The sequence below is a fragment of the Bos mutus genome, chromosome 5 (assembly GCF_027580195.1).
Source record: "Bos mutus isolate GX-2022 chromosome 5, NWIPB_WYAK_1.1, whole genome shotgun sequence".
Classification (NCBI taxonomy): Eukaryota; Metazoa; Chordata; class Mammalia; order Artiodactyla; family Bovidae; genus Bos; species Bos mutus.
The window spans coordinates 83,431,730-83,456,516 of record NC_091621.1 but is presented as its reverse complement, the minus strand read 5'-3'; the positions used below and the strand labels follow the sequence as shown (position 1 = coordinate 83,456,516).

General features: G+C 37.9%; 1 protein-coding gene across 1 annotated transcript in view; it reads left to right on the top strand.

Annotated features, from left to right (window-relative positions):
- The window catches only part of PLCZ1 (phospholipase C zeta 1), a 48,461-nt gene that overhangs the window by 19,177 nt on the left and 4,497 nt on the right, over positions 1–24,787 (top strand). Inside the window, exons 5-11 of the mRNA XM_070370139.1 lie at positions 3,168–3,312; positions 7,595–7,744; positions 8,289–8,531; positions 9,807–9,954; positions 16,912–17,028; positions 18,143–18,315; positions 23,982–24,105. Coding sequence (XP_070226240.1) covers positions 3,168–3,312; positions 7,595–7,744; positions 8,289–8,531; positions 9,807–9,954; positions 16,912–17,028; positions 18,143–18,315; positions 23,982–24,105 — 1,100 coding nt within the window. The remainder of the gene's footprint in view (positions 1–3,167; positions 3,313–7,594; positions 7,745–8,288; positions 8,532–9,806; positions 9,955–16,911; positions 17,029–18,142; positions 18,316–23,981; positions 24,106–24,787) is intronic.

Sequence of the window (24,787 nt, the reverse complement as noted above, 5' to 3'; positions counted from 1 at the left end):
CCCCAGACAGCTATTTTGCATTTTTGCATTTCTTTTGGGGGTGGTCTTGATCCCTGACTCCTGTACATTGTCACGAACCTCCATCTATAGTTCTTCAGGCACTCTATCAGATCTAATACCTTAAATCTATTTGTCACTTCCACTGTATAATCGTAAGGGATTTGATTTGGATCATATCTGAATAGTTTAGTGGTTTTCCCTACTTTCTTCAATTTACGTCTGAATTTGGCAGTAAGGAGTTCATGATCTGAGCAACAGTCAGCTCCCGGTCTTGTTTTTGCTGACTGTATAGAGCTTCTCCATCTTTGGCTGCAAAGAATATAATCAATCTGATTTTGGTGTTGACCATCTGGTGATGTCCATGTGTAGAGTATTCTCTTGTGTTGTTGGAAGAGGGTGTTTGCTATGACCAGTGTGTTCTCTTGGCAAAACTCTATTAGCCTTTGCCCAGCTTCATTCTTTATTCCAAGGCCAAATTTGCCTGTTACTCCAGGTATTTCTTGACTTCCTACTTTTGCATTCCAGTCCTCTATAATGAAAAGGACATCTCTTTTGGGTGTTAGTTCTAAAAGGTCTTGTAGGTCTTCATAGAACCATTCAACTTCAGCTTCTTCAGTGTTACTGGTTGGGGCATAGACTTGGATTACTGTGATATTGAATGGTTTGCCTTGGAAACAAGCAGAGATCATTTTGTCGTTTTTGAGATTGCATCCAAGTACTGCATTTCAGACTCTTTTGTTGACCATGATGGCTACTCCATTTCTTCTGAGGGATTCCTGCCTGTAGTAGTAGATATAATGGTCATCTGAGTTAAATTCACCCATTCCAGTCCACTTTAGTTCGCTGATTCTTAGAATGTCGATGTTCACTCTTGCCATCTCTTGTTTGACCACTTCCAATTTGCCTTGATTCATGGACCTGACATTCCAGCTTCCTATGCAATATTGCTCTTTACAGCATTGGACCTTGCTTCTATCACCAGTCACACCCACAACTGGGTATTGTTTTTGCTTTGGCTCCATCCCTTCATTCTTTCTGGAGTTATTTCTCTACTGATCTCTAGTAGCATATTGGGCACTTACTGACCTGGGGAGTTCCTCTTTCAGTATTCTATCATTCTGCATTTTCATACTGTTCATGGGATTCTCAAGGCAAGAATACTGAAGTGGCTTGCCATTCCCTTCTCCAGTGGACCACATTCTGTCGGACCTCTCCACCATGACACGTCCATCTTGGGTGGCCCCACGGGCATGGCTTAGTTTCATTGAGTTAGACAAGGCTGTGGTCCTAGTGTGATTAGATTGACTAGTTCTGTGATTATGGTTTCAGTGTGTCTGCCCTCTGATGCCCTCTTACAACACCTACCATCTTACTTGGGTTTCTCTTACCTTGGACGTGGGGTATCTCTTCATGGCTGCTCCAGCAAAGCTTAGCTGCTGTTCCTTACCTTGGATGAAGGGTATCTTCTCACCACCACCCCTCTTGACCTTAAGAAGTATCCAGGTTGGAAAAATAATCTTGGAAGCCCTTGGCATATAGATGTCATTCAAAGCTATGTGATTGGGTGATATTACTTAGGAAAAATCATAGAAAATATATCTTATAATCCCATGATAACATCAAACTCACAAATTAACATTGCTTCTATAATTTAAAATCTAAGTAAGTACATAAATCCCCAAATTCAGAAATATACCCACTTAAAATCCTGTAAGGATAAGCCCATTCATAGCTCTACAGAAATTTCTGTTCATACACCATTATATTTTTTTGAGAGAAAATACCTTTTCAATAGGTTTATTTAGAAATACAGAAATTTAATTTTGAATTCTGAGAAAATGTTCTACCCCTGTGAACATTTAAAGTTAACTTTAATTATATTTCTTCCTCTATTTCCTTACCCACTTATGAGGGTTACAGTTTGATAAAAGTCTTCGAAATTTCTCTACTTGTGAGAGGTGGTGTAGAGTGATGTTTACCTATTAATATTTACGTTTCTGGTTTTTATCTTTCCTCTCAGTCCCTCATTTGTTAATTACCTGATGGGTATAACATTTTTTATGTCTCAGTTTCCTCCTCTTTAAAAGATAAAAACCAATATTAACTGCACTAAAGATTTTAAACCCCCTTAGATTTATTTAAGTGGAGAATTTCTTTATTGAGTGAGAAATTTTTCATGATTCATTCCCATGATTCGTTATTCAATCATTTCACTCAGTGTGAGACAGTGAAAAGTGGCTTCCATACCACCACTGAAAGAGAGCTTTCTCTTACCAGCTTCTGAGTAAAGGGTTTGCCATGACACAGTGCAGTCCCCTCATTTTTTGCTGGGGACCAAACCATGTAGTTAAAATAAGCAGCTAAAGGTTGGCTTGATCATGGATAAAGTTAACCTATCTTTATGACCAAGCTAGATAGCATATTGAAAAGCAGAGACATACTTTGCCAACAAAGGTCCGTCTAGTCAAGGCTATGGTTTTTCCAGTGGTCATGTGTGGGTGTGAGAGTTGGACTGTGAAGAAAGCTGAGCGCTGAAGAATTGATGCTTTTAAACTGTGGTGTTGAAGAAGACTCGTGAGAGTCCCTTGGACTGCAAGGAGATCCAATCAGTCCATCCTAAAGGAGATCAGCCCTGGGATTTCTTTGGAAGGAATTATGTTGAAGCTGAAACTCCAATACTTTGGCTACCTCATGTGAAGAGTTGACTCATTGGAAAAGACTCTGATGCTGGGAGGAATTGGGGGCAGGAGACGACAGAGGATGAGATGGCTGGATGGCATCACTGACTCAATGGACGTGAGTTTGAGTGAACTCCAGGAGTTGGTGATGGACAGGGAGGCCTGGTATGCTGCAATTCGTGGGGTCGCAAAGAGATGGACATGACTGAGCAGTCTGACTGAAGTGAACTGAACTGAGAGATTGTAGCAAGAAGCAATATTCTTAAGTTTGTCCTCCATGAAAAAAAATTTTTCTATAAAACCACAGAGGGTTTTGATCTACTAGTAGGCAATATAACCCAGGTAGTATATGGTTAAAAATGAAAGTAAAAGTCACTCAGTTGTGTCTGATTCTTTGCAACCCCATGCACTGTATAGTCCATGGAATATGGTTAAAGGTTTAACCTATAGTCCAGGAGTGACAATTTTATTTTGTTTAAATTTTACTAGTGCCCTTGTGAAAGGATGCCGCTGTCTGGAAATTGACTGCTGGGATGGATCACAAAATGAACCTGTTGTATACCATGGCTATACATTCACCAGCAAGCTTCTGTTTAAAACTGTTATCCAAGCTATAAACAAATATGCATTCCTAGTATGTACATGCCTTTGTTAAGTCACAGTTATTTAAACATAAGATAATTTGTTTCAAAATCCTATAATGCTTGGCCTTAGTTTAGATCAGTGACCTTTCAATTGTAGGTTATGATCCATTAGTTGGCAGCAAAATCCATGTATTATGTATCATTATGTGTGTATGCTCAGTCATATCCCACTCTTTGTGACCCCATGGACTGTATGCCCATCAGGTGGGATTTTCCAGGCAGGAATGCTGGAGTGGGTTACCATTTCCTTCTTCAGGGAGTATATCATTAAAGGTAGATTTATTAAAACAGATCTCAGGTAGGAAGGTATATGTAGTTTCAAGGGACTTTTTGTTTAATTATGTAATTATATTATATGTGTGTATATGTATGCATGCATGTGTATTGTGTCTTAATGTAAATTATATTTCTTACCATGAGTTATGGCCAAAAAGTTTAAGAAATACTGTTCTATGTAATAGTAAATATTTTACCAACATTCAGATATTTTACTTTCAGGACACAAATGTAAAAAATGTATTATCTCAACTTTTGGCATATTTTATACTCTGATGGCAGGTATTTATACAGAAAAGAATGTTTAAAAGTTTACTTTGGATTTAAAAATTATTATTAAATTTATTAAGTTAAAGATTCAAAGATCTATTTCTTTCTGTCTAAAGCTTCTAATTCAGTTTAAAAATACTCATCTGTAAATTGAGCAGGTTTTAATAGTCACTGAATTTTGAGTAATACTTGGTCTCATTGACAAGCTTGGTTAATTGAACACCTTCAGACATTTTAAATTGTGTTTTTAAACTTAGTATATTTGATTTCTTTCTTAAGTACTTCAATTGTAGTGTAATTGAAGAGATTTAACAAAATCTAAGTACTTAATGTCTATTTAATAAATTAAACTTAAAAAGTTGAAAAACCTAAAGTTCTCTAAGCTTGGTCAATCTTTTATCTGTAAATAGAAGCCTAACTTAAAATCACATACTTAGATTCATTGTTCCATTATTTATTAGAGTATAAAATAATAAATATTTATAAAATGTTTTAAAATTTATCATAATATAAAACCTTAATATATGGCATTGATTCTCTTAAACATCTAATTTCTGATGTTTAAATTTATCCAAACTTCTCCTTTAAATTTTACACCAGTGTAGACAACTTCCTATTTGACATTTCCACTTGCATGTTTAATAGCTATAGTTAACATGTTTCAGCTTGAGCTCCAGATCATATCCTTCTTTTTCCTAGTCCCACTTTTCCTATGGTCTTTTCCTTCTCACTTAATGACAACTGTGTTTGCCCTAAATCATTATTGTCTACTTTAATGTTCCCTTCTTTTCTCTCTAAATCCTCTATATATTCTTCAGCAAATCCTCCTGGCTCTACTTTCCAAATGTACACTGAATTTAATCCCTTTCCCCCATTCTCACTGTCACTCTCCTGGTCAACTACCATCACCTCTGACTTGCATTATTGCAATGGCTTCTTATCCAGGGTCTCTGCTTCTCTCCCTCCTCTTCCGCAGTTTCATCTTAATATAGCAGAGTGACTTTTTGATAAGTCCAATCATGGCATTCCCCTTTTCAAACTCTTTAATTCCACTCAAAATAAAAGTTAAAATCTGTACCATGACTCCCAAGGCCCTACATGACCTGTTTACCATTACCTCCCTGACGTCTTCTCCTCCTCTCTCCTTTGTTCATGTGGCCATTCTGGCCTCCTTACCTCTTTTCAGACCCATCTCAAAGCCTTTGCACTTGCTATTCCCTTCATCTGAAATACTCTTCCCAAATATTTTTGTACCAAACTCTCCCACTTCATTCAGGGTGTATAACTGAGGGAATAAAAGGAAATAGAGACAGTCTGAAAATTCAAAGGCCTTACAAGGATGGACAGACATCTACAACTTCTAAGACTCCAAAGAGTACGTGATGGAATGAAAAAAAAAAAAAGCTTTCAACAGACTCAATGAAACTTCTCAGTTGGATGCAGTGACACAGTTTTGCAGCAAAGATTAGACTGAAGTTTAGACTTTCTACTCAACATAGTTGCCATTAACTTGGGGATAAGAGAGTGATGAAATAAAATACACTTGATATCTATGGTGCAGAAAGAACTTTGAGTATAGGCCTCAGCACATGCGACTTACTAGAAACAAGCATATACGAAATTGTGGTTTATACGAAATTGTGGTTTTTGAGGGCATTAGATTGCTAAAAACAAAAGATAAGCCTGACTTGTTAGGGGAAACCTAAAACCACCATTAGTCAGAAAGCGAGCTGCAAAAGTTGTTTGGCTTTAAGAAAAGCCAACTCCTCAGTTCGTACTTCAGATATGGCCAAGGAGGATAAAGACAAGATGATCTTCCCAGAGGATGGAACAAAGACCACAGAAGACAATGAGCTCTTCCCAGTGAGTAAAGTCAGGGCCTAAGTGAGAAATCTATTTGCTAGGCCTTCACTTTGCCTAAACTCAAAATCACTTATTATATTTGGGAAAAAAAATTTACACTCTTCTCTTGATATTAGACTTAAGTTTATATATGTATAAATGAAAATGAAAGTATTAGTTTATCAGTTGTATCCAACTCTTTGTGACCCCATGGACTGTAGCCCAGCAGGCTTCTCTGTCCAAGGAATTCTCCAGGCAAGAATACTGAAATGGGTTGCCATTCCTTTCTCCAGGGAATCTTCCTGACCCAGGGATTGAACTTGGGTCTCCACAGGCAGATTCTTTACTGTCTGAGCCACCAGGGAAGCCCTATAAATATATATGGGTATTTACAGGAAGATCATTTTGTAGGCTGAATAAGAGCCCCAAAGATACTAGATTCTAATTCCTGGAACCTGTAAATGTTATTTTATTTGTTAAAAGGATCTTTGCAGATGTGATAAGTTAAGAATCTTGAGATGAGACACCACCCTGAATTATCTGGACGGGTCCTAAATGCCAGTATTGTATCCTTATTCATGGGAGGCAGAGGGAGATTTGACACATAACAGAAGAAGAGGCAATGCAAAGATGAGGGCCAGACACTGGAGTGATATGACCACAAGCCAAGAAATGTTGGCCACCATCAGAAGCTGAAAGAGGCAGGGACCAGATCTCCCCTAGAACCTGCTGGCATCTTCATTTTAGCCTGTGAAACTGATTTCAAAATCTAGGCCTTCACAATTATGAAAAGATAAATATCTGTTGTTTCATGCCACCTAATTTATAGTAATTTGTTACAGCAGCCATAAGAAATTAATAGACTCAGACTTAATGTGGTATGCTATATGCAATATGACATATGACATATATATCAAAGGTCTATAATAATTCAGCAGACCTTACAATTCCTTTTCTTGTTACTGTAAATTGGCAAATGTGCCCTGAAAATTATATGTGGAAAGGAAGAAAATAATTTTGAATAAGATCTCCAAATGAGTGATATTCACTATTTTGTGGCAAATTTAAAAGTTACAGTGGTGGAAAACACCTTTGTAGAGTCACTTTTGACCCACTCCAGTATTCTTGCCTAGAGATTCCCATGGACAGAGGAGCCTGGTGGGCTAGAATCCACAGAGTCACAAAGAATAGACATGACTGAAGTGACTTAGCATGCACACACACACACACACACACACACACACACGCACGCACACACAAAGTTGCTTTTACTTACTAGATATTCTTTCTTATTTAAAACCTGGAAATATCTTTATCTTTGTTTCTAATTATAATGCAGTGAATTTCGATTATAGAATTTAAAATAGAAAAAAGTAGAAAATTAACATTTTCTCTAACATATCAGTGTTAAAGTTTTTCCTAAAAATATTGAAACATATGTACCTTATAAAGTAAAAATGTAGAATCTTACTGTTTGGCAACTTGTTTTTCTTCATAAGACTAGATCAAAGATACCGTATATCTATAGCAGTGTATATAGCTCTACTTCCTTTGTGACAGATCTTTATCATTTCTTTATATGACTATGCTATAATTTATTTTAAAAAATTGGGAGTTTTAACAAATTTATTTAAACTATTGGGAGTTTCAGTTTTTTCCCTATATTTTAAGTACAACTAGGACTAATTTACCTTTATATACAGATTTAATGTTCCCTGTTTTGTCAGACTCAAAAGTATTTTCAGTTTAAAGAATAGGTAATTATTTTGCTAAGATACTGAACATTAGAAGTTAGTTTTAAAATCAATTAAGTACTTCTATTAATTGCATTAAAGTTATCGAAGAATTTTGACTATTAACCGTGGTACTGGTTAATTTTTTTAGGCATCTGAGTACCCAGTGGTGCTCTCTTTAGAAAATCACTGCTCCCCTTCCCAACAAGAAGTGATGGCCGACAGTTTGCTCGCTACTTTTGGGGATGCCTTGCTGTCATATACGCTTGATAATTTTTCAGACAGACTACCTTCACCAGAGGTAATATTTTGTCTGAGAAACTTAGGCTAAGAAAAAGCCTACTGCTATTATAATTGCCAATGAAACTGAGCTAGAGATCAATGAAAAATGCTTAGTTTTAATTATAGTGGTGTATCTTTGCAATGTTCCTAGGAAATAGCCCGTGAGCATTTAGGTGAATATATTTTGATAAAAAGGATAGTCTAGTGTAGCTCAGTCGTATCTGACTCTTTGCAACCCTATAGATTGTAGCCCTCCAGGCTCCTCTGTCCATGGGATTCTCCAGGTAAGAATACTGGAGTGGATAGTCATTCCCTTCTGCAGGGAATCTGCCTCAACCAGGGTTCAAGCCCAGGTCTCCTGCATTTCAGGGAGATTCTTTGCCTCTGAGCCACCAGGTAGATCTCTTGGTTTCTATTAGGTTTTTAGGAATATGGAAAAAGGAGCTACATATATTACTACTGTGGGCAAATTGAAAATATGATGAAAGACTTTTCAATGACCATGACAAGTACAAATTTACCTGTACATGTATAATCGTTTCTTTTTCAAATTGTTTCTCTAGGCATTAAAATTCAAAATATTAGTTAGAAACAAGAAAATAGGAACCTTACATGAAACCCTTGAAAGGAAAGGTTCTGATATGCATGGGAAGGTAGAGGAATTTGAAGAAGAGGAGGAGATAGAACAAGAGGAGGATGGAAGTGGTGCCAAAGAACCAGAACCAGTGGGTGATTTTCAAGATGATTTGGCAAAGGAAGAACAGTTGAAACGGGTGGTCGGAATCCCACTCTTCAGGAAAAAGAAGGTGAGGCAACGTTTTGTGAAAATTTTACAAGTGATTGAAAAGTTGTTTTATTTTTTTGTTAGTTGAGAATTTTTTAAACTTTTTGGAGGAAAACATCTTTTTCCTACTTGTAATCACTTTAGTTTATCATTTAAAATTTATTTTGGGAAAAATTAGCAGTGGAAAAGAAATTTTAGAAGTTGTTACCTCTTTCCCCGTGTTAGCTGTTCGTAAATTCTTTTTCTCTACAGCCAACGCATATTAAGCCTTCTCATATATTAGACCTTGTGCCGTGTACAAAAGGTAATGTCTCTGCCTTGAAGGAGAGCTTACTGTCAAGATAAGAAAATCACTGCTTATATTATGTAGTATTTTAGGTATACAAGTTAGCACGACAAAGGAAGGTATACAAGGTTGCAAGCAATACAAAACTAATTCAGCTGCTTTAAGTAAAATATGAATTAATTCAGCTGGTCCATAGAAATGAAACATTCAGGAAAGGGAATCTAATTTCAGGAATGATTGGTTAAAGTTGTATTAAGCAAAGTCCACAGAATTTTCTTTCTGCCAACTTTGGCCCCGCTTTCCTAATATGGGTGCAAGCCTTTGCAAACCTTCAGTTTTACATGCTTTCAGATTCAAATCTGAAAGTCCTGTCTTTTCAGCTGCCCAAGCTGACTCCTTTTGGATCTCGGCAGGCTGGCTGTGATCCAAGCATGCACACATGCCTAAGTTGGTTACTGTTGCCAGGGGAATGCAGTCTGCTTAGCCACGCCCACTCCACATGATCGACACTTAAGCACATGGATTGAGCATGGGCTGGCAAAGTTTTCCTGAAAAAAGAGAAAAAAAAACACACTTTGGAAGAGGCTAACAGAAGTGCAGAAAATATAGATCCTGGGCTGGAAAAGTGTACAATAGTGTACTATACAGCAGAAGTTATTCCAAAATGTTAGATCACATTGGAAATAGTCTAAAATACCTGAACTTGTAAAATTTATGAGACCAGACTAAGACCTTTGGGAAAAGGAAATAGAAATAATTGCCATCTTCAGTACTTACTGCATAAATTGGGATTTTAGGTTTAGATGGCCTGGTAAGTAACATCAAGTGCTATTATCATTGAACATATTTACATTGACCTAATCCAAATAGTTTTTGAGGATATAATCTTATGAAAAAACTAAAATCATTGATTTGAAAGCATATTTTCTTTATTGGAGAAAGAATTTTTCAAATGATTAGTGCAAAATTGTGAAATTACTGTTTTTTTGTTTGTTTGTTTGCATCACAAAGATAAAAATGTCTATGGCCCTATCTGATCTTGTTATTTATACTAAAGTTGAGAAGTTCAAAAGTTTTCATCATTCACATCTATATCAACAATTTAATGAAAGCAACTCTATTGGGGAGTCCCAAGCCCGAAAACTTACAAAGTTGGCAGGTAAATTCTTATAATTCAAATAGAGGAAGTGTTTAAACAAGTTATATTCACTCTTAAGATGTCAAAATTGGTCATTGATGTTCATAAAACTATGTTCTAATACAATTTCAATGTATTTAACAGATTTTAAAAAGGGTTATATGCCTCAGGTCACTTTACATTTTATTTCACAGAACTGAACCATTAATTTACTTCTCTAAGTCATGAAAGTTTGCTTGAGAATGTCCAGTCTGGACACTTTGTTGGGAGGGGCTGTGGTGAGCAGGTTATATGAGAGAGTAGTGAGTGACAAGGTTGCAGATGTAGGCAAAGCTAAATTACAAGAAACTTGAACTTTGTAAGTGAGCAGAAGATTGAAATCTCAGGAGTTACATGATCCCTTGTGCGTAAACTTGCAGACTGTGGAAAAGGGGGACTAAGACACAGTGTGATGCTGATGCACTCTCTGCTCTCTAACAAAAATACAGGCAAGTATGGCAAGCATTTAGGAAAACGCTTAGGCTGTAGGTGCTAGTTCAGTGACTAGGAAAAGTAGAAGCGTGTGGCAGGAGGAGGGACTAAAGAGTTCTACAATTTGACTTAATTTCTTAAATATTGGATGCTTAGTACATAGATTCATTGAATTTCTAAGTGCTGCTGAACTTAATAATACTTTATTCGGAGATACCATACTGACCGGAGAAGGCAATGGCAACCCACTCCAGTACTCTTGCCTGGAAAATCCTGTGGACCGAGGGGCCTGGTGGGCTGCAGTCCATGGGGTCACTAGGAGTCGGACATGACTGAGCGACTTCACTTTCACTTTCACTTTTCACTTTCATGCATTGGAGAAGGAAACAGCAACCCACTCCAGTGTTCTTGCCTTGAGAATCCCAGGGATGGGGAAGCCTGGTGGGCTGCCATCTCTGGGGTCGCACAGAGTCAGACACGACTGAAGTGAATTACAGTACAGTACAGTTGTATGTTTCTAATAGATGCTCTGTTAGCAGCCTAAAAGTGATGCTGGCTGTAGGCAGGAGATGATAAAGGCTTGTTGTTGTTCAGTCACCCATTTGTGTCTGACTCTTTTGAGACCCCATGGACTGCAGCATGCCAGGCCTCCCTATCCCTCACCATCTCCTGAAGTTTGCCCAAATTCATGTCCATTGCATCGGTGATGCCATCCAGCCATCTCATCCTCTGATACCCTCTTCTCCTCCTGCTCTCAATCTTTCCCAGCATCAGGGGCTTTTCCAATGAGTCAGCTGTTCACGTCAGATGACCAAAATACTGAAGGTTCAGCTTCAGCATCAGGCCTTCCGGCGAGTATTCAGGGTTGATTTCCCTTGAGATTGATTGGCTTGTGGCAGCAAAATTGAAGCCAGGGTGAACTTTGTGGACATCTATGAATGAATGAATGCCTAGTCACTCAGTTGTGTCTGACTCTTTGTGACTGTAGCCTGCCAGGCTCCTCTTTCCGTGGAATTTTACAGCCAAGAATACTGGAGTGGGATCCTACTCCATGGGATCTTCCCAACCCAGGGATCAAAGCCATGTCTCCTGTGTCTCCTGCATTGGTAGGATTCTTTACCACTAGCAGAAGTGGGCATCTATGAGGTAGAGATAAATAGACTGGAAGCTGCATCTCTAAAGTGAAGAAGAAGGTAAAAATGGTACCCAGACCAGGCTGCCAGATGGCTGTGTACCTACAGAGGAGCCATTTGTCTCTGAATCTTGTTTTCATTGTTTCCAGAGTCTAAATCTGAGGTGCGTTGCTCTACATGGTACAGCCAGAGATACAACTGTTAGGCCTGGGAAAAAGAATGGAAAGCGGACTCTGCCTTGTTCTCAGACTTACATGGTGGGGAACATCATCAACTTGGAGCTTCCTTGGTGGCTCAGCGGTAAAGAATACAGCTGCCAAAGTGGGAGACTCAGGTTACATCCCTGGGTCAGGAAAATCCCCTGGAGAAGAAAATGGCAACCCACTCCAGTTCTTTCCTGGAAAATCCCATGGACAGAGGAGCCTGGTGGCTACAGTCCATGGGGTCACAAAAGAGTCAGACATAACTTAATGACTAAATAACAGTTATCAACTTAAAAAGGAATTGTCTGTTGGTAGGGGAAATCTTTTCTCTCTTACCCCTCCTGAGTTCTTGTGACTGGACTAGTAATAAAATTGATGCCAGACATATTGACATGAGAAAAAGAAACAAAATTAATTCATAGAAATGGGACCCTAAGAAGTGACCAAAGTAGGCAGCTTTTATGCTTTCCAGACAAAGAAACAAATGTGTGAGAAACTGACAGGAAATTAGTGAAGAATCTAAACAGTTTGAGCTTGGGGTTGTAATTAAATAAGGCACCAGGTTTATATTTATAGGCTTCTCAGCTCTGAATTCCCTGTCATTAGTGGAAAGGATGTCCTACCTTCGGATACAGGGAATGTACCTGTCACATGAGAGATTTATTTACTGTTTTGAAAGAGAAAGAAAAGAGGGAGAGTGTCTCTCTTGCACTGACCATTGCTTAACTTTAATCCAAAATAATCAGTATGCCACTGAGGCACATTTTGAGGCAGCCTATGCAATGGCACCCCACTCCAGTACTCTTGCCTGGGAAATCCCATGGACGGAGGAGCCTGGTGGGCTGCAGTCCACGGGGTCGCCAAGAGTCGGACACGACTAAGCGACTTCACTTTTCACTTTCATGCATTGGAGAAGGAAATGGCAACCCACTCCAGTGTTTTTGCCTGGAGAATCCCAGGGACTGGGGAGCCTGGTGGACTGCCGTCTATGGGGTTGCACAGAGTCGGACACGACTGACACGACACAGCAGCAGCAGCAGCATGCTGGGCCTCCACAGTCAATGAGAATAAGGTGACTTGCCATATCCTTTTTAAAAACTGCAATCTACTATCTTTTTTTAAAATATAAATTTATTTATTTTAATTGGAGGTTAATTACTTTACAATATTGTATTGGTTTTGCCATACATCTAGAAACAGAAAAATCAGCACCTCCAAACCTGCAAAAGAAAACTTGAGAAAAGCTCCTGGCTATTTGGAAATGCAGATTCTAATATATATGGTGGTTAACCTCATTGGGCTGGCCACTGGTGCTTTAGGGTTTTGAGGCATGCTTTAACTCATCTCCTCAAAATGCCTGTTAGAAACATGCTGGATATTTTAGGACTTTTTGGTTTTTGTTGTAAACTGAGGCTTGTGACCAAAAATCTATTCAGTAGCTCTTAGAATGAAATGTAACATAAAAAAATGGAATGGAATAGAACTAAATAATAGAATATAGAAGAGTATATTGTATGCGGGAAACATAAGTATTATTTTATAAAACAATTGTGTGTGTGTGTATGGTGTTGGATTGTGATATAAAGTATATTTTTACTGTGAAATATTGTGAACGGAGTTTGAATTTGACCTACTTTACTAGAGTCCATGATTTCAAACTATAGGATGGTTTTTGTTGTTGTTCATGCGGTTGGGACTTCTGGGCACAGCAACGGTGGTTATTATTCTCTCATTCTCATCATATTAAACACTAGATCAGCATTTGAAAAGGGACTGAGTAGAGTCAGAAAAGATAGCATCACCATTTCTTTGGAAAGAGTATAGAGCACTTTTCTTGAAACAAAACTCAGTTCAGTTCAGTACGGTCGCTCAGTTGTGTCCGACTCTTTGTGACGCCCTGGACTGAAGCATGCCAGGTCTCCCTGTCCATCACCAACTCCCGGAGCTTGCTCAAACTCATATTCATCAATTTGGTGATGCCATCCAACCATCTCATCCTCTGTTGTCCCCTTCTCCTCCTGCCTTCAGTCCTTCCCTGCATCAAGGTCTTTTCCAATGAGTCAGCTCTTCACATCACGTGGCCAAAATATTGGAGTTCTAGCTTCAGCATCAGTTCTTCCAATGAATATTCAGAGTTGATTTACTTAAGGATTGACTGTTTGGATCTCCTTGCAGTCCAAGGGACTCTCAAGAGTCTTCTCCAACACCATAGTTCAAAAGCATCAATTCTTTGGCACTCAGCTTTCTTTATAGTCCAACTCTCACATCCATACATGACTTCTGGAAAAACCATAGCTTTGTCTAGATGGACCTTTGTTGGCAAAGTATTGTCTCTGCTTTTTAATATGCTATCTAGGTTGGTCATAGCTTTTCTTCCAAGGAGCAAGCGTCTTTTAATTTCATGGCTGTAGTCACCATCTGCAGTGATTTTAGTGCCCAAGAAAATAAAGTCTCTCACTGTTTCCACTGTTTCACCATCTATTTGCCATAAAGTGATGAGACAAGATGCTATGATCTTTGTTTTCTGAATGTTGAACTTTAAGCCAACTTTTTCACTCTCCTCTTTCACTTTCATCAAGAGGCTCTTTAGTTCTTCTTTGCTTTCTGCCATAAGGGTGGTGTCATCTGCATATCTGAGGTTATTGATATTTCTCCTGGCAATCTTGATTCCAGCTTGTGCTTCACCCAGTCCAGCATTTCTCATGATGTACTCTGCATATAAGTTAAATAAGCAGGATGACAATATACAGCCTTGACCTACTCCTTTCCCAGTTTGTAATCAGTCTGTTGTTCCATGTCTGGTTCTAACTATTGCTTCTTGACCTGCATACAGATTTCTCAGGAGACAGGTAAGGTGGTCTGGTATTCCCATCTCTTTCAAAATTTTCCACAGTTTGTTGTGATCCAGACAGTGGGAGGCTCTGGTGTAGTTAATAAAGCAGAAGTAGATGGTTTTCTGGAACTCTCTTGCTTTTTTAATGATCCAGCGGATGTTGGCAATTTGATCTCTGGTTCCTCTGCCTTTTCTAAATCCAGCTTGAATATCTGAAATTTCAGGGTTCACATACTGTTGAAGCCTGGCTTGGAGAGTTTTAAGCATTACTTTGCAAGTGTGTGAGATGAATGCAATTGTATGGTAGTTTGAGCAATCTTTGGCATTGCCTTTTTTTGGGACTTCCCTGGTGGCTCAGATGGTAAAGTGTCTGCCTGCAATGCAGGAGACCCAGGTACGATCCCTGAGTTGGGAAGATCCCCTGGAGAAGGAAATGGCAGCCCACTCCAGTACTCTTGCCTTGAAAATTCCATGGACAGAGGAGGCTACAATCCAGGGGGTCAGAAAGAGTTGGACATGACTGAGAGACTTCACTTTCACTTTTCTTTGGGATTGGAATGAAAACTGACCTTTTCCAGTCCTGTGGCCACTGCTGAGTTTTCCAGATTTGCTGGCATATTGAGTGCAGCACTTTCACAGCATCATCTTTTTGGATTTGAAATAGCTCAACTGGAATTCCATCACCTCCACTAGCTTTGTTTGATGCTTTCTAAGGCCCATTTGAGTTCGCATTTCAAGATGCCTGGCTCTAGTATATAATGATTGGTCAAAGATGTACTACAAAGAGGTCCATCATTCTTAAAATATAATAAACATCATTAATTTTATTATAAGGAAAAATCAGAAACAAGTTTTCATATATATGAATACTTTTCATTCATCTAAAAATAATATCATAGGTGAATATTATTTAAATGGAATGATTTTCATGTTATCTTAGTAAGTCAAAAATGGAAGTTTATAAAAGAGAGTTAACAATAAGATTCAATTGAAGCATAAGTATATACCTATGTCAGAAGAATGGAAATATATTTATCAAGAGGTTATCAGGGTTATTAATAGAGAGATGAGATTGTATGTTGTTTTCTTCTATTTTCTATTTGATTTTCTCATTTATCTAAAATAAACATAAATCGCATTTGTGAAAACATAACATGTTTAATTTCTAAGTCTCAGAAGTAACAAAATCAGATTAAGGATATTTAGTGATCATTCATGTTTATCAACTTGTAGATGAAAATAATTAAGACCCAGAAGAGTCCATGTTTTATCAAAAGGTAGACATCTAATGTAGGACTAGATAAGGAATCGTAAGAGTTGGACACACAAAACACATTTATACATGAGCAGCTTCAAAATGAACTTTTCCTCAAGGAGAGTATAGCCTCTAGAAATGAGTTACTTAAATTAACTATAATTACTATTAACTTCAGTAACCAATTTTTTATCTGACCATGCATCTTAGGAAAAGAATAGCATTTAGGATGAGAGTAACAATGATTCTGCTCAAACTTGACTAGGAAATAGAGTGGATGTAGGCAATAACCATTTCTTCCACGATTCTCACCATATTAGCTGAAATAGATGTGGGAAGAGGATCTACATATTGAAAGAATAAAAACGTTGGAGAAATATGAAGTCTGTGTTCAAAAATTTGAGGGGTATCCAATGGTGGTTTTTGTTTAGTCACTAAGTCATGTCCGGCTCTTTGTGATGCCATGGGACCCCATGGCCTCCTCTGTCCATGGGATTTCCCAGGCAAGAACACTAGAGTGGGTTGCCATTTCCTCCTCCAGGAGATCTTCCCGATCTAAGGATTGAACCAGAGTCTCTTACATTGGCAGGCAGACTCTGTACCACTGAGTCACCTGGGACAAACCTATATATACACACAGTCTGTTTCATTTTCTTTACAATTCCTATACATATTCTTTAAGTGTCTACATATATTTTTTACACATTTTTATTTATTCTATTTAAATCACTTAAGATTCAAAACTAATTTGCACTATTTACCATTATGGATGATATTTTATTTTGGAATTTTATATGCTCTATGTCAAAGTGAAATTAACTTGAATGTGAGAAAAAGAAACATGTTATTCAGTTGTTTCTTTCTTTAAATGAATGATTACATAAAATTGTAAAATAAATTATTAACTTTTCAATAACAGTTGAATTATACTGTGAAACAAAAGCATGAATTTATTTTGATTTCCATGAATTGCAAATACTTTTGCCAAGACAGTAGACATCAAAATTGTAGAATTAAATAAATATATAGACATGGTAGTTTATTTGAAATATTTTACAATATTTTAATAAATTTGTTTTTCAGCCAGGGAATTTATTCTTCACACCAGGAGGTTCATTACCAGAGTATATCCCAAAGCATTAAGAGCTGACTCTTCTAATTTTAATCCTCAAGAATTTTGGAATGTAGGTTGTCAAATGGGTATGTTATATAGAATATTGAGCTTTGGGTTTATTTTTGTTTGTTTGTTTTTTTGCAAAAATAAGACAAAATAAGTTCATTTTGTGAACTAATAAAATATTCATGAAAAGAGCTTCCTTTGAAAAATTTTTGACCCTGGATGTTTTGGAGTCAAGCAATAATGAATCATTGACTTCAAGAGTTGAGTTTATTCTTAAATGGGTTGCATAGGATAAATCTAGGTAAGGGTATAGACATGGAGGTTAAATTCATGAAGAGTTTGCATGGAAAATGTAGAAGGAGAAAAGGAAACTGAAAATGAATGTAAGAGGACAGTGAAGATCAAGTGCTTTGCATGAAAGATTTGATAAGGGCCTCTTCAAATCAAATGACCTGTGCTTTTTGTACTTTAATCACTTCTGAATTCATAGTATTGAAAAATGAGTAATGAGCTCTGTTATTTATCTTTGTCAGACCCTCCTTATTCCAAACTGATCAACTGGTATGCCATTGGGATTAACCAGTTAGAAAGTGCCAAGTGTTAACTCTTCTGTTACTGAACTGTGGAAAGGCCCATAGGTTTGTAGAGAGGGAACAATTGGGACCAGGATGGTAGAGTGGGCAGTGGGGGGCAGATGGTGGTACTGAATACCACCAGTGTCTGTTTACCAGGCTATATGAAGTTGTCTGTATATTTTAACAACAATTACCGCTCTGCTTGTTCCTTGCTTTCTCCTCAAGTGATAACAGTACCCCTTTAGACCTGAAAGTTTATGATACATTGGTGTCAACCCTCCCAGCATTTAATGTAGTGATTTTCTTTATTCTCATGTTTCCTGAATGTTATCTGACATGTACATTGCTATTCTATAATCTGTGCTATGTGCCATTTTGATTTTTCAACTCAAAAGCTGTAGAATAATTTACAGATTAAGTTTTGAAACTCACCTTCATCTGTTAATGTAGACATGGTAACAACAAATATTTAAACATCATGAGTCATTCGGTGAACACTTGCTCTTAAAATGTTCAAAGATATATAATCCATGATTAGGTTTCACTCAACTGTTTAACTATGTTTTTTTAGATATTCCCTCATTTCCTGACAAGGTCAAAATACTCTTTTCCCTTATAGTGGCCTTAAATTTCCAGACCCCTGGTGTCCCTATGGATCTTCAAAATGGGAAATTTTTGGATAATGGTTGTTCTGGATATGTTTTAAAACCACGCTTCCTAAGAGATAAAAAAACAAAGTTTAATCCACATAAAGTACAAATAGACAGTAATCCACTCACACTTACAATAAGGGTAAGATTGCTTTTACCTTTTTTTCAGTTATGATATAAGCTAGATAGTACCCATTAATATTTTTAGTTCTACTGATTTTCCTTAATACCTTTTAAATTTCTGTTAATCTTTTCAGGTACTGTAGGTGGATGGTATTGCAGCATCTTGCCATATCTTTTTGTTGCCTTTTTGCATGAATGAAAAAGTTCAAAAAGTTGCATTGTTCTAATTAGAGGAACATGTCTAGTTGTTCTAGGGAATAGCTGGGACGAAGCAGCCACTTTTTCAGGCCCCTTCCTAATCCACACAAATCTCATTGATGTGCTTCTGTGTGTTTCCTCTTTCCTTTTTCAATCTGCTGCTGCTGCTGCTGCTGCTGCTAAGTCGCATCAGTTGTGTCCGACTCTGTGTGACCCCATGGACTGCAGCCTACCAGGCTCCTCCGTCCATGGGATTGTCCAGGCAAGAGTACTGGAGTGGGTTGCCATTGCCTTCTACCTCCAAGCAATTCTTTCTCACTTTCATTTGTGGGTTCCTCTTTAGTTGTTATTTAGTCACTAAATCATGTCTAACTGTTTTGCAGCCCCATGGACCGTAGCCCACCAGGCGTCCATGGTATTTCCCAGACAAGAATACTGGGGTGGGTTTCCATTACCTTCTCTAGAGAATCTTCCCAATCCAGGGATTGCACCCACATCTCCTGATTTGACAGGTGTTTTCTTTACTATTGAGCCACCTGGGAAACCCCTGCATGCTTAGTTGCTCAGTTGTGTCTAACTTTTTGCGACCCCATGCACTGGAGCCTGCCAGGCTCCTCTGTCTATGGGATTCTCCAGGCAAGAATACTGGAGTGGGTAGCCATTCTCTTCTGCAGGGTAGCCCCTACGTGCCCCTAAAATATTCATGTTGCCAAAGGCTTTTTCTCAATCCTCATCTCAAACTAAACATTCTCTTTGTGTTCTTTTATACACTTTAATGGTTTCAACCACAAACGTGCTCACATTGCTAATCTGACTTCATTTTTTGACTCTAAAGGCTTATTTTTAATAGCCCATCTAGCATCCCTACCAGTGTTCTGTCAGACTTAAAATATTAAAGCTGAACATCCCTTCCTAGTTAACTCTCTTCTATTTTATTGAAATCTCAGTGTATTGAGTCAAATTCATTTATTCAGTTGACTCAGGCCATAAAATTGGGAGCTATTCTTCTCTTCCACATCTCCTTCACGTCCCATGTCTTATCAGTCTCTAACTTCTGTAGATCTTACTTTAACTGTCTTTCTTATTCATTCCCTTGATCTGATGTCATTTGCTGCTGTCCTTTTTTAAAGGAATTTGTTACCTGTCATCACCTCTGTTCCTTTGGCTTCCTAAGGGGTTTTTAGGTAGCCTGTCTCAGTCATCCTGATCCATCTTCTACAAGTCAACAAGAGAGATTTTGCTGAGGCTAATCTGATCATGTCTACTTAATATTTATTTCTGTCTCCTGATTGTTTTCTTAGTCTGGCTTTGTCCCACTCCTCTAGCCTCATCTCTCACCACTTCCAGCATTTTAACCCATTGTAAAACCATATGGAAGCCTTTTTTTGTCCACAATGGCACCTCTAGGTACTGCATATGCTATTTCCTTTGACTGGACTACTCTTCGATTCTTCATCTGCCTGTTGCATTCTGACTCATTTTCAAGACTTTCAGAGTCACTTCTCTTTGGAAACCTTTTCCTGTGCTAAGTTGCATTTCTTTCGGAGTTTTCTTCTGTTTTTCCATGACACCCTATGTTGTTGTTTAGTCACTCAGTCGTGTCCGACTCTTTGGCAATTCCATGGACTGTAGCTGACCAGGCTCCCCTCTCCATGGGACTTCCTAGGTAAGAATATTGGAGTGGGTTGCCATTTCCTTTTCTGGGAGGTCTTCCTGGCCAAGGAATCGAACCCATGTCTCCTGCATTGGCAGGCAGATTCTTGACCACTGAGCCACCAGGGAAGCCCATAAAACCCTATACATGCATGCATTATGGCACTTACCACACTGTGAGTTATAATTATTTACTTGTTATACTTGTCTTTCTCCCCTCACTTGTCCGAGAGTCCTTTAAAAATAAGGACTATGTTTTGTTCAATCCTTATCCACAGTCACTGACACAAAGTATTTGCTTAGTACATGTAGGTTAATTTGAAAAAGCAAAGCTGGAAGATAGCTGGTATGCACAGCTTTATACTGTTTATAAATGCCACCTATTTATACTCCAAAAGGGGCTTAAGTGACATGATGTGAAAGAGGTAGGGTTAACGATTTTCCTAGGAAGCTGCTCTCATAGCCACGTGGGTCTTCCCCCTCTTCTGATTGTTCTAGAGAGCTTTGTGATTACTTGCACAAATTGTGGAGAGCATGATTTGAGAATCAGAAGACCCAGTTTTGCCATTATTTTTCTTAGCTCCTTGATAAAGTCATTCAGCATTTCTGGTTTACTCTTTGTCATCTGTAAACAGAGAACTTTGGATTAAATCAGTTATTTTCAAGCTTATAAAAACTATGGAATAATTTCCTAAGTTTAAAGTCTCCTGAGTAAGACCACCAGATGAAAGCAAGAGCTATCTGGTTGACCACTAAGGGTCGTCTGCTTGACATCCATCCTCTGCAGTGGCCCCTGAAAGGGCTTTGTGAATCAGAGTGTACAAATTATTTGAACAATAAATCTCTTAAATTCTATTTAAGTGCTCATATCCAATTATCATTATTACTTAGTTAGCAATTTTTTTTTTTGTCATGAGTTACACCTTCTCCCTAATGAAAAGGATATATCGCCCGGAGGGCTGATAGTCAGCTGATGCGTGGGTGTTCAGTCACTGTCGTGACTCTTTGGGACCCAATGGACTGTAACCCACTAGGCTCCTCTGTCCATGGAATTCTCCAAGCAAGAATACTACAGTGGGTTGCTGGGCCAATTCCAAGCTGATCATTAAATATTTGTGCAGTCACTCTGGTTTCTAGTGGGTGCTGCTATGTATGGAGGTAGGAAAGGAAAAATTACAAATTGGCACTTTTTTCTTTTCTCTTTCCTCCTTTTTTCTTTTTAATAAACTTTTATTGGATATGGCCTAATTTTTTTTCTTTCTTTCATTTTTCCCTTTATTCAAAGTTATTTATTTGTTCCTATTTATTATAATCTTCAGAAATTGAAATCATGTCTCAATTTCTACATTAGTGATAGCTCAGTTTGTAAAGAATCTGTTGGCAATGCAGGTGACCCTGCTTTGATTTCTGGGTTGGGAAGATCAGCTGGAGAAGGGATAGGCTATTCACTCCAGTATTCTTGGGCTTCCCTTGTGACTCAGCTGGTAAAGGATCCACTTGCAATGCGGGAGACATGGGTTTGATCTCTGGGTTGGGAAGATTGCCTGGAGAAGGGAAAGGCTACCCACTCCAGTATTCTGGCCTAGAGAATTCCATGGGCTGTATAGTCCCTGGGGTCCCAAAGAGTTGGACAGGACTGAGCGACTTTCACTTTCACACTTTATAAATTAGTACACTTCAAGTGCTGTTCTTTTTTATTTAGACTTTGATCCCTTTGTTCAGTTCAGTTGCTGTCGTGTCCGACTCTTTGCGATGCCATGGACTGCAGCATGCCAGGCCTCCCTGTCAGTCACCAATGCCCAGAGTTTACTCAAACTCATGTCCATTGAGTCGATGATGCCATTCAGCCATATCATCCTCTGTCGTCCCCTTTTCCTCCAAACTTCAATCTTTCCCAGCATCAGGGACTTTTCCAATCAGTCAGTTCTTTGCAACACATGGCCAAAGTATTGGAGTTTCAGCTTCAACATCAGTCCTTCCAATGAACACCCAGGACTGATCTCCTTTAGGATGGACTGGTTGGATCTCCTTACTGTCCAAGGGACTCTCAAGAGTCTTCTCCAACACCACAGTTCAAAAGCATCAATTCTTTGGTGCTCAGCTTTCTTTATAGTCCAACTCTCACATCCATACATGACTTCTGGAAAAACCATAGCTTTTTCTAGATGGACCTTTGCTAGCAAAGTGATGTCTCTGCTTTTTAATATGCTGTCTAGGTTGGTCATAGCTTTTCTTCCAAGGAGCAAGCATCTTTTAATTTCATGGCTGCAGTCACCATCTGCAGTGATTTTGGAGCCCAAGAAAATAAAGTCTCTCACTGTTTCCCCATCTATTTGCCATGAAGTGATGGGACCAGATGCCATAATCTTTGTTTTCTGAATGTTGAGCTTTAAGCCAACTTCTTCACTCTCCTCTTTCACTTTCATCAAGAGGCTCTTTAGTTCTTCTTCACTTTCTGCCATAAGGGTTGTGTCATCTGCATATCTGAGGTTATTGATATTTCTCCCAGCAATCTTGATTCCAGCTTGTGCTTCATCCAGTCCAGCATTTCTCATGATGTATTCTGCATACAAGTTAAATAAACAGGGTGACAATATATAGCCTTGACGTACTCCTTTCCCTATTGGGAACCAGGCTGTTGTTCCATGTCCAGTTCTAACTGTTGCTTCCTGACCTGCATATAGGTTTCTCAAGAGGCAGGTCAGGTGGTCTGGTATTCCCATCTCTTTTAGAATTTTCCACAGTTTATTGTGATCCACACAGTCAAAGGCTTTGGCATAGTCAATGAAGCAGAAATACATGTTTTCTGGAACTCTCTTCCTTTTTCCATGATCCAGGGGATGTTGGCAATTTGATCTCTGGTTCCTCTGCCTTTTCTAAAACCAGCTTGAACATCCAGAAGTTCACAGTTCACGTACTGTTGAAGCCTGGCTTGGAGAGTTTTGAGCATTACTTTGCTAGTGTGTGAGATGAGTGCAGTTTTGTGGTAGTTTGAGCATTCTTTGGCATTGCCTTTCTTTGGGATTGGAATGAAAACTGACCTTTTCCAGTCCTGTGGCCACTGCTGAATTTTCTAGATTTTCTGGCATATTGAGTATAGCACTTTAACAACATCATTTCCTTTGTTCCTTAAAGTAAAATAAATCTGTGCTTCAACAATTAGCTTGAATAATAGAAGGTGAAATAATATTATTATTAATCACTTTGTTAACATTTTTCTGCTATTCAATCCCTAAGATATGTATATATGAAATAATTGATTTTCCAAACTCAGGTGACTTATGATAATATAGACAACAATGAATAAGGTAAAAATTCATGATAATTTATCCAAATTTATAAATTATATTGTCAGAAAATGCTATCATAGAAAATTATGTGGTGCTTTTTCATACATTTCAGAAGTAGTATTTATAGTTTCCATTTTTTCCATTGTTTATAGACTATATAGATTTAAAAATAGTTCAAGTTATCAGAGTGCTCAGTCTGTATTAAAGCCGAAGGGCGGTCATAATATTTTTAACATTGTTTTATAACAATCATAACAAATGCTGTTAGAATAAAAATATATGTTCGACCGTAATTATTGGAGAATGTGGATTCTACTATAACCACATCTGGGTCAAATGGAATAATTTGGTAATCATCTTTTGATACTTAAGTTGAAATTTAACTCAAAAAGGACTAAAATTTAAGATTTGCCTTGTTTTCTATGTTGTTTTTTGGTGGGACTTGACTTAGTTCATCATAATTTTTGAAAAACATTTTGTTTTGAAAATTAGCACTGATACAGTTTGTTCTGCTGAGTTCTTGAATTTACTTATTTTTGTGCAGCTCATCAGTGGTATCCAGTTGCCTCCCAGTTATCAAAACAAAGCTGATACCTTAGTGATTGTAGAAATTTTTGGGGTTCCAAATGATCAAATGAAGCAGCAGAGTCGTGTAATTAAAAAAAATGGTGAGCTCCTAATATATTTTATTGATCGGTCTATTAGACTTCATGTTGGAAAGCTTAAAAATTATGTATTGATAGTGTTTTGATACATATTTATTTTTCATAAGAGCTTTTGCACGATGTTCAAGATGATGAAAGTATTATATCAGCAAAAAATTTAATAATTACTTAATGTTGGTTAGATATAGTTTTAATTACAGATACAAAAATGTATCTGACCTGAAGAAGTAGTGTTTTTTCCATTTGTACTTCCTCTTTATGTTTTCTTATTTGACTGGTTAAGAGAGATATTTTGACTGCCTCAAATCTAGCTGCTAGCTTCTGTGTAAAATAAAGAGCTTAAGATTTCTCTGATATAGTGTGTTGCACAGTTTTACTTAACAGCTTGAATTATTTTAGATCAAAAGTCTGTGGCTTCTGACTCAATATGCCATAGAAACCTACTCATAACAGTATTTAGATTCATAATTCAGTCATTTTTGCCAGAAGGGAAATGTAGGAATGAAAGAAGTGACTTTGGTGAGATTTTCAGTGTGCCAGCATCTCATGACAGTTTACATAATACAGTACTAACACTGTTATTTATTCTCTGAAGTTGAAATCATTAAGGACATTAGAAAAGTATAGATTCTTGGGGCTGACTGTTAGATAGTCAGAATCACTCAGGAAGAGAACTTGCAACTGA